Source organism: Panthera leo, chromosome C2 (genome assembly GCF_018350215.1).
Source record: "Panthera leo isolate Ple1 chromosome C2, P.leo_Ple1_pat1.1, whole genome shotgun sequence".
Classification (NCBI taxonomy): domain Eukaryota; kingdom Metazoa; phylum Chordata; class Mammalia; order Carnivora; family Felidae; genus Panthera; species Panthera leo.
In genome coordinates this window covers 82847345-82857862 of record NC_056687.1, presented here as the reverse complement: position 1 = coordinate 82857862, position 10518 = coordinate 82847345, and the positions used below count along the sequence as shown (strand labels likewise).

General features: G+C 47.7%; 1 protein-coding gene across 1 annotated transcript; it reads left to right on the top strand.

The window, feature by feature from the left end:
* The first annotated feature begins 1063 nt into the window (after window positions 1–1063).
* PSMD2 (proteasome 26S subunit ubiquitin receptor, non-ATPase 2) lies at window positions 1064–10293 on the top strand. Its single transcript, XM_042955867.1, has 21 exons — window positions 1064–1255; window positions 1715–1771; window positions 2125–2289; window positions 3184–3305; window positions 3469–3693; window positions 3982–4140; window positions 4297–4441; window positions 4628–4688; window positions 5201–5347; window positions 5518–5624; window positions 5819–5946; window positions 6171–6258; window positions 7036–7198; window positions 7318–7419; window positions 7833–7978; window positions 8233–8316; window positions 8546–8714; window positions 8804–8898; window positions 9115–9241; window positions 9681–9799; window positions 9952–10293. Exons 1-21 carry the CDS (start codon window positions 1121–1123, stop codon window positions 10132–10134), a joined length of 2727 nt encoding a protein of 908 aa, XP_042811801.1. The 5' UTR covers window positions 1064–1120; the 3' UTR covers window positions 10135–10293.
* The last annotated feature ends 225 nt before the right edge of the window (window positions 10294–10518 follow it).

The window sequence follows — 10518 nt, the reverse complement described above, 5'->3', positions numbered from 1 at the left end:
TCTATACAAATATTCAGCCAACATTCTTTCAGAGCTAGCCACACTGTGCTAGATGTTTTTTTTTTTTTTTTTAAACAAACATTTTCTGCATTCTTTAATGCCTCAGAACCCAGAATAAAGACCCCAGGCCAAATGGTAAGTGTTCCCACCAGATGAAGGGGGCTTCCTCTTCTTTCACCTTCTAGATGCATACACGTGGTCCAAGAAGAAGAAGAAACATGGAGGTTTGCTTGAAATAATTACCAGCTTGGAAGACTGAATGATCGAGGTTCAAATCCTGATTCTACTACTTACTATATGATTTCTTCTGTAAAATGGACATAACCTTACCAAATTCAAAAGGCTGTGAGAACGTCATGTATCATTCAAAACCACTCCTGACATAAACAGTGACCTTCGCACACCTTCCAAATCGTAACAGAGAGAGGAAGACCAAAAGACTGACTGAAGTTTGCGCAAAGACCTTGTCTTGATCTGGTTTTAGTTCCAGAATTTAGCATTGGAGTATAGGACTATATTTATTGATTTCTACTCGAAATGGCTCCACAGGTGGATAAGATTTATCGTATTCTTAAGGTAGTATTAGAGCACTCTCCTTCAACTGGGGGGAGAATGTTATCAGGCTAATATTCCGCCATGGTATGTGGTGTGTGGGGAGGCAGTAGATATAGATTACAGATTTCACACAGTGCGGGATTTGAAGAATCTCGTCCGTCTGTCCCACTACGGAGCCAACTGGGGTGTCACTGTGTGTACTATTCACACCGCTATGAGGAGACCTATGAACGGTTTCTTCGGCTCTCAACTTGTTCAGCTCCTACCACAGCTAGCTGACCCGGATCGAGGACCGCGGTCGCGTGGCGTTCAGGAAACTCCCGGTCCAAGCCCAGGCCGCGCCTAAGACGCGCTGGGGACTGGAAATTGTAGTTTTCGGGCGACTTCCGTGGGCGGGGTCCGAGGGCTGGGACTCCCACGCCGCGGGGGTGAGTGGGTTGTAGCGGCGTTTCCGGTCGCCTGCTGGCTCAGGAGGAGGAGCTCTGTGGGCCACCCGCGCAAGGCCGTATGGGAAACGGGGGGGTGCGAGCGGTGCGCGCGCAGCAGGCCGGTAGTGGCTGTGGAGATGGAGGAGGGTGGCCGGGATAAGGCTCCGCTGCAGCCTCAGCAGCCTCCGGCGACGGCACCGGGCATCGCGGACGAGAAGCCGGGCGGCAAGGAGCGGCGGGATGCTGGCGACAAGGACAAAGAGCAGGAGCTGGTGAGGCGCAGCCCTGGGAGCAGGCGGAGGAGGCCGCGGGGCTGAGTCACGGCGGCTCCGCAGGCCTTGGGCCCGACTCCCAACGGCCCCGCAGCGTCTGGGAGAGGGCGGATGGGGCGACCCTCGGGACTCCTGGCGCTCAGCCTCTCTGCCCCTCATCCTCCATTCCGCGCTGTGTCGCCTTCGCCGACGTCACCAGTACTCACCACCGACTTGTGAGGTGGGCCCGGGGAGGTCATGTCACCCCTATTTTTTAGTACTACATTCACGCAGCCTGGCCCAGAAGCCAGGTTGCCTTCTTTCCTGCCTTCCAGCCAGAGTGCCATTCCTCCTCTCTTTTCGTGTCCACCTGGTCCCTCCTAAGGAGGCAGGTTCACTCTCTACCTGCCCCAGGGTGAATGGGAGGAGGATGTGTTTGGGATTCCTTCTCTTGATGAACTTCTTCCCCCAACCCTTCAGTCTGAGGAGGACAAACAACTTCAGGATGAACTGGAGATGCTCGTGGAACGACTGGGGGTGAGTCATGATGTTGACACGAGTGGGTACATATTTGGATCTTTGCTGCATGTTGCTTCATTCCATTTTGGGGCAACAATTTCTATGTGAGGTATAGGGAAAGATGGACTGTTTAGGGTTAGCGTTATGGTGATGTTGTGAGAGAGGAGAATTACAAAGGATATTTGAAAGATTGTGTAGCTTACTACAAACTCTCAACTGGGATCATTTGTTTTTGTACCAGGCAGTGAGCAGGGAGTTGGGGAATCACAGATGAATAAGACAGTCACTTTCCTAGGGGAGTTGGTAAACACCTGTGTTTGACTTGAGAGATGTGGCTTCTTTTTGTCTGAGCCCTAACATCTCCTGAGCAGGAGAAGGACACATCTCTGTACCGACCAGCCCTCGAGGAACTGCGGAGGCAAATCCGATCTTCTACAACTTCCATGACTTCAGTGCCCAAGCCTCTCAAATTTCTGCGTCCACACTATGGCAAACTGAAGGAAATCTATGAGAACATGCCCCCTGGGGAGAATAAGGTAAAACGGTTTCAGAAACCGGTGGGGGTCTAGCTTAGGAATTCCTTTTCATCTAGACCATGGGGCTCATGGTGAGTCACAGGAAGCCTAAGGGACCTGAGATCTGAGCTAGTTAACACAGTTGATCATGCCAGTATGTTTTTTACTGGGATAAAAGCTGACAGGAGGATTGCCTTCTCAGAATACAGTGTTTTCTGTCATTTATGGTGGATCTTGGGATTTCTTTTCCATGATCTGTTTTTTTTCTTTAGAGTACTCTCTGTGCCCAGGGTGGGTCTCAAACTCACAACTCTGAGATCAAGAGTCACATGCTCTACTGACTGAGAGGCACCCCTCATGATCTATTTTTAACTTATATTTAACTTTGATCTTTCTGTTTCCTTCATATCCCATGTACATTCACTTGTTTTATTTCTAAAATAAACCCCTCGTTGAGTCACTTCTCTAAGGGTACAACCCTAATCCAGGAAATCTTCAGTTCTCACCTAGACAACTGCAGCCGTCTAACTGGCTGCCTTCCTTTTGTTCGTGACTTATACAGTTTGTCTTTCGTATAGCAGCCACAGTGGTCTTTCTAGATTGTGAAAATCTTTTCTTCTTAAAACCTTTTAATAATAGTTCATTATTGCAGCTAGAATAAACTTTAGAGCCTCCATCTTTTTCCATTCTCTCCTTGTTATCATTCTTCAGCCATGTTGGTTTAAAAGGGAGATAGCAACACTAACCTTAGGCTTATCTTGAGTCTTAGCTTAGATATAAAGTATGTAAATTTCTAATACAGAGATTGGTGAAGAGTTACAACTTAATTGGAGAGATAGTGACCTTAGCCTTGACTCCATAATGTCCCACTACCCTCACCCTGGACTTGCCTTTAAAGCACTGGTTTCTTTGTAGCGTTTTGCTGCTGACATCATCTCTGTTCTGGCTATGACCATGAGTGGGGAACGTGAGTGTCTCAAGTATCGGCTGGTGGGCTCCCAAGAGGAATTGGCATCATGGGGTCATGAGTATGTGAGGTAAGACCTTTCTTTCTTGAGAATCTAAAAGGGTTTTGAGACACAGTTCTGAGTTCTGTCTTGGAGTACGTGTGTATTGCGTTTCCCAAATACTGAATTCCTTGAGCCATAGAAATGCTTCCTGTGAAGTTGTGCCCCCTTAATGGTCTGGGCCTATCCATAGGCATCTCGCAGGGGAAGTGGCTAAGGAGTGGCAGGAACTAGATGATGCGGAAAAGACACAACGGGAGCCACTGCTGACCCTGGTGAAGGAGATCGTCCCCTACAACATGGCCCACAACGCAGAGCACGAGGCCTGTGACCTGCTCATGGAAATTGAGCAGGTAGACATGCTGGAGAAGGACATTGATGAGAATGCATATGCCAAGGTCTGCCTCTATCTTACCAGGTAAGTGAACATGGTAGGGATGGGTAGTAGGCCTACCCTCCCCAGTATTTCTCTCTCAGTTGTGATTTCTCTGTTCTCTCAGAGCATCTTTAGCATCGGGCTGCTGTTGATTTGTTGATGTCTGTGAGCTTCTTGAGGACAGAGACTTATGTCTCTTTAGTAGTCTAGCATGTAGCATAATGCCTGGTATACAGTAGGCATTTAGTATTTATTTTGGATAAGTGAATTAAATGGGGTAAATGAATGTTCCTGAACTTCCTGACTCCTTTGTTATTTCTATCTCTGTAGCTGTGTGAATTATGTGCCCGAGCCTGAGAATTCTGCACTACTGCGCTGTGCTTTGGGTGTGTTCCGAAAGTTCAGTCGCTTTCCTGAAGCTCTGAGATTGGCATTGATGCTCAATGACATGGAGCTGGTAGAAGATATCTTCACCTCCTGCAAGGATGTGTACGTAGAGAGGAAGTTGGCAAAGGAAGACATGAGCTCATGGATGGGGCATTTGTATGAAGAGCTGGGACTTGTAGTTTCTGGTTAAGGCTGGAGGGGCTTTTCAGTCCCCTTAGTGGACTAGGGCTGAGCTGATATGATGGCTCTCTCCCACAGGGTAGTACAAAAGCAGATGGCATTCATGCTTGGCCGTCATGGGGTGTTTCTGGAGCTTAGTGAAGACGTGGAGGAGTATGAGGACCTGACAGAGATCATGTCCAATGTGCAGCTCAACAGCAACTTCTTGGCATTAGCTCGGGAGGTGAGACCCTTTGCCCTTTTCCATCAAGGCTTTTTTTTTGGTTGTGGTTCTACTCGTCATTTCACCTCCCTGGCTATAACTGTAACTAGATTCTCATTGGTTAGAATTGCTATTCAGTGGGAAAGCAGAAGGGGACAGCTGGGGGAGGAGTGGGGGAACAGTTGTGACCCTCTGACTTCTCTTCAGCTGGATATTATGGAGCCCAAGGTGCCTGATGACATCTATAAAACCCATCTAGAGAACAACAGTGAGTAGCCATCTCCATGTGTGTGAGGACTGGAGAATTATTATTATTTTTAAATGCTTCTTTCTTTTTTCTTTTCTTTTCTTTTTTTTTTTTCTTTCTTACAGAAAGAGCAAGCAAGGGAGGGGCAGAGAGAGAGGGAGACAGAATCCCAAGCAGGCTCCATGCTATCAGCACAGAGCCTGATGTGGGGCTCAAACTCATGAACTGTGAAATCATGACTTGAGCCGAAACCAAGAGTCAGATGCTTAACTGGTTAGCTGAGTCACCCAGGCACCCCAGGACTGGAGGATTCTTAATTATGAACCTCGTATTTGGAGTAGTGGCTTGGTCCAGTGTATTTATCCCTTAGAGCTAAGAGTTCCTATATAACCTTTTCTCCAGGTCACTGTTGGGGGCATAGACAGAGGATTCTAAGGGGCCAGTTCAGAGCCAGAGACCAGCCACCATGCTGTGTTCCTTTATTGTGCTACTCTAAACCTTTCTGCCTTTCCTTTCATTTCCCTCCTGTGCAGGATTTGGGGGCAGTGGCTCTCAAGTGGACTCTGCCCGCATGAACCTGGCCTCTTCTTTTGTGAATGGCTTTGTGAATGCAGCCTTTGGTCAGGACAAGCTGCTGACTGATGATGGCAACAAATGGCTTTACAAGAACAAAGACCATGGTATAACTTTATGCCTACTTTATCTTTGTTTTGCTTTGGTCGCCTCTTTTGTCCTTCTAGTTTCATGTGTTAATGTGATGGGTCCCCAGCGCAGTTTTTTAGAGAGCTCTTTGTAACAATTTTCTTAGGGTAGGATCATTTTGAGATTGATAGATTTTTCCTTGGTGTAGGAATGTTGAGTGCAGCTGCGTCCCTTGGCATGATTCTGCTGTGGGATGTGGATGGTGGCCTCACGCAGATTGACAAGTACTTGTACTCCTCTGAGGACTACATCAAGGTTGGTCTGGGCATAGCCTGATAATGGGGACATTCTCCTACCATGTTCTAGGGCCTCAAGGCCTCCCTTTCACTGGTAAGATCTCTCTGTTTTCAACTCCAGTTAAGGTGGAAGCTACAATGAAGTCCATGTTGTATCCTTTGTGGTGAGGAAGGTACAGTAGCCTGAGTGAAGAATCTATTTGCATTTTGCAGTCAGGAGCCCTTCTGGCCTGTGGCATTGTGAACTCTGGAGTCCGGAATGAATGTGACCCCGCACTAGCACTGCTCTCAGACTATGTTCTCCACAACAGCAACACTATGAGACTTGGTTCCATTTTTGGGTAAGGCTTCTTGCTTCTTCTGGTAGTACTTAGCCTGTAAGCTTTGTGAAGACAGGAACTGGGTCCTTTTCATCTTTGTTTTGCCAAGACTACCACCATATCTGTTGAGTATTTGGCTCTTGGTGACTGTTGAAATGATGAATAAATGACCAGTCCTCTTTTTGTTCCTTCTTTGTCCTATCCTTGGTTGTGTGTCGGGGACTGCCTTTCCCTTGCTTTTGCAGGCTAGGCTTGGCTTACGCTGGCTCCAATCGTGAAGATGTGCTAACACTGCTGCTCCCTGTGATGGGAGATTCCAAGTCTAGTATGGAGGTGAGGAGAGGCTGTTGGACTTTTAGGGGAGGTAGGGAAGGTGCTCTGTGTCCTACCACTCTGTGATAAGTAATGAAAACTGTGTGTGTGTGTGTGTGTGTGTGTGTGTGTGTGTGTGTGTGAGTGTGCACGCACACACGTGTTTATGGCGGTGATATATGTCACTTCAATGAAATCTCTTGGAACTGGTGGTTCCACCCAGGTGGTGTTGAGGTTAAAGAGGTAACATTTTGGTATTGAGTTCCAGCCCTTGAGGTCCATGAGGAAGTACTCGGCTAGAGTGGGGAGTAGCTTAATCCAGCTTGGGGTGGCTGATTCTCATTCATTGTTTTAGTCATTGGCCAACCTTAAGTTTTCTTAGTTGTGGAGAGTCGTATTAGTAATAGATAAATTTAATATGGTGGCTAAAAGCATAGCTTTAGTCAGAAAGACCTCAGTTCAAATCTTGCCGCCTCTGCTTACAAGCAGTGTGATCTTGGACATGTTACCGAATCTCTTTAGGTTACATTTTCTTCATCAATGAAAGAATAACAGTAGTAGGACTTGTTTCATGGGGTTATGAGAATTAAATGTTAATAGCGTACAGAGCAGTTGACATGGCTGATAAATCATAAACATTCAGTGAATGGTTGCTCTTGTTATTTTGACATGCCATCAGAAAGGGATCACTACCTAGTGTGGTTACAGTGGCCTGAAGGAATTGGCTATCTTGAATCGAGGTAGGTATACAGCTACTTTAATAACTTGTGTATATAATACTGATTCTCCTATTTCTAGGTGGCAGGTGTGACAGCTCTAGCCTGTGGAATGATAGCAGTGGGATCCTGCAATGGAGATGTTACTTCCACTATCCTTCAGACCATCATGGAGAAATCAGAGACTGAGCTCAAGGACACCTATGCCCGTTGGCTTCCTCTTGGACTGGGCCTCAACCACTTGGGTGAGGGGATATCTCTCTGGGCAAAGGCTGACAGTAACTGGATACAGCAGAGGTCTTATGTGTTAAGCTGTGCTGGATGGAAGGAAGTGTCCTCTTGACTCCTTGAATTTGTCCTGTAGGGAAGGGTGAGGCCATCGAGGCAATCCTGGCCGCGCTGGAGGTTGTGTCAGAGCCATTCCGCAGTTTTGCCAACACATTAGTGGATGTGTGTGCCTATGCAGGTCTGTGTCTTTGTGCCTCTCCAGTGACTCCTTACTTCTCTCTTGGACCTTTTTTCAGACTTTTTTTCCTTTCTCAGTAGTCCTTTATTTATTTATTTGTTTATTTTTAAGTTTATTTATCCTGAGAGAGAGGGAATATGCGCATGTGCATAGGGGAGCAGCAGAGAGAGAGGGAGAGGGAGAATTCCAGGCAAGCTCCATGCTGTTAGCACTGATCCCCATGTAGCGCTCAGTCACAACCGTAAGATCACGACATGAGCCCAAATCAAGAGTCAGACGCTTAACTGACTGAGCCACCCAGGCGCCCTCTTTCTCTGGTTTGCTTTTGGATTCTTAACTTCTATTACTGGAATAAACTTTTCTTTGGTGCCTTCTCCTATCTACTCTTTCTCACCCTTACCACCATGCTGCAGGCTCTGGGAATGTACTGAAGGTGCAGCAGCTGCTCCACATTTGTAGTGAACACTTTGACTCCAAGGAAAAAGAGGAAGACAAGGACAAGAAGGAAAAGAAGGACAAGGACAAGAAGGAAGCCCCTGCCGACATGGGAGCACATCAGGTTCTGTGCGCAACCGGGCGCTCTCTGAGTCAGGCTCTGAGAAAAGATACCTGTGCAGAGGAGCTGGGTTTGGGTTTGTTCTACAGACCCTGTGGGTGGTGCTGTGTATTGAGACAGGCATTAAGCAGGGTTCTATACATAAGGGTCAGGGTGTGCCCCCACAGGACAGTTTTTTTTTCTTACATGGGACTTGAGTCAAGGGTGAGCTTTTTGTTCCCTGAGCTTACTGGATTCTGGTGCCTCTTCAATTGCAGGGAGTGGCTGTGCTGGGGATTGCCCTTATTGCTATGGGGGAGGAGATTGGAGCAGAGATGGCATTACGAACCTTCGGCCACCTGGTAAGTATCACATGGAGGAGATTGGAATATCTACTGGTTTTGGTGCTTGGAGTTCCCCAGAGGAGACTTTCCTGATGGGTTTTCTCCTTTCTCCTGGTTGAGAAATAGTCTTTTTGCTATGCCCTTTCTGTAATATTTGATAAAGGCCTCTATTACCTATCAAGTCTCTTCCTGTAACTGAGTTTGTACTGCTTTCTGTGATGCTCTTGTTACTCTCTTTTATCACCAGCTGAGATATGGGGAGCCAACACTCCGACGGGCTGTGCCTTTAGCACTGGCTCTAATCTCTGTTTCAAATCCACGACTCAACATCCTGGATACCCTAAGCAAATTCTCCCATGATGCTGACCCAGAAGTTTCCTACAACTCCATTTTTGCCATGGGCATGGTGGGCAGTGGTGAGTATCAGAAAAAGGTCAGAAAAAGAAGTAGCTTGAGGGAATGTTTGAGGCCCATTTTTCAACTCTGTAATGGTTAACGTTTCCAGGTACCAATAATGCCCGTCTGGCTGCAATGCTGCGCCAGTTAGCCCAGTATCATGCCAAGGACCCCAACAACCTCTTTATGGTGCGCTTGGCACAGGTAAGGAATAGAACTGTTTTCCTTAAAGTGTGCCAAGGGAGGTATCCGTGGTGATGGAAGGGGGACATGTAGTGAATGACATCAGGGGACTTTGAGTTCAGCCAGGAGGGAGTGTATGAATGAGTTGGGGTCTTTCTATATGGCCAGGTTAGGTGATGTCTCCTCGGTTGTGATCTTCACTTCTCTCTCTGTTGTTGTTGTTTTTTTTTCCCCCAGGGCCTGACACATTTAGGGAAGGGCACACTCACCCTCTGTCCCTACCACAGTGACCGGCAGCTTATGAGTCAAGTGGCAGTGGCGGGGCTGCTTACTGTGCTTGTCTCTTTCCTGGATGTCCGTAACAGTGAGTTCCTGTCAAGAGTCTCATACAGTGGCACATGACCCTGTCTCCACCCTTACCAGAGCCACCTTATAATTTAGGAGCAAGACTCCAAATTAGCTCTGTACCATTCTGGGTCCCAATGTTCTTTGGGCCTGTGATGGGCCTTATGGAGCTCATCTCCCACAGTTTTGATCTGGCTCAGAGAGATTGTTTTCGAGGATGAAGAGCTGATCCCAGTTTCTGCTCCAAAGTGACTGGGGGAAATTGATGATCAAGTCTGAAGGCTGTGGTAGAGTAAGGTGGGGGCATCTCTGGTTTGTAGTAGGGGTATATGAGGGGAGGAGTGTTGGTTCAGCTGAACGACTGAGGGATTAGAGAGTCAGGGCTGGAGTGGAGTCCCAGGGTTCAGGCCAGGCCTGCCTTGATGCCTCTAACTGTTTGTCCCGTGTTCTTCCCTCAGTCATCCTAGGCAAATCACATTATGTATTGTATGGGCTGGTGGCTGCCATGCAGCCCCGAATGCTGGTTACATTCGATGAGGAGCTGCGGCCACTGCCGGTGTCTGTCCGTGTGGGCCAGGTGAGGGGTTGAACAGACGGGAGGGGTCTAGAACTTGGGGAACGCACACGTACCTGTTTCTCTGAAACTGGTATGGGCACTGGGTTGTTACTGCACTCCCATCTGCACACCCCCATCTGCTACACCCCCATTTCAATTTTCTCACCCTACAGGCAGTGGATGTGGTGGGCCAGGCTGGCAAGCCTAAGACTATCACAGGGTTCCAGACACACACAACCCCAGTATTGTTGGCCCACGGGGAGCGGGCAGAATTGGCCACTGAGGAATTTCTTCCTGTCACCCCCATTCTGGAAGGTTTTGTTATCCTTCGGAAGAACCCCAACTATGACCTCTAAGTAGCTACCAGGGACTCTGAGCTGCTATTGATAGGCCAGCGGGCCATGCTTCCTGTTGTCAGGCGTGTGCACTGCTCTAGACCTTTGGGGGAATTGGTACCTCCTGTTATTTTGTTACTGAGTGAGATAACTTTGTTGAATAAAGACCTTTATCCCTGAGGTCCCTCTATGTCTGTTTTCTGGGGTGTTGTGGCCAGAGGCCAGACTGGGGTGGGGAGTGGATGTGAAAAGGCATTGTTTATAGCAACTCTGAGCCGAGGCTAGCAGGGAAGCTGCCCTGAATGGAACAAATTAAACTCCATGCCTTTTTCCCCTCTTTCTTAATCATCCTAAATAGTGATTCATCTTTAGGGGCATGGACCCCTAAGAAGCTGATAAGTGCAA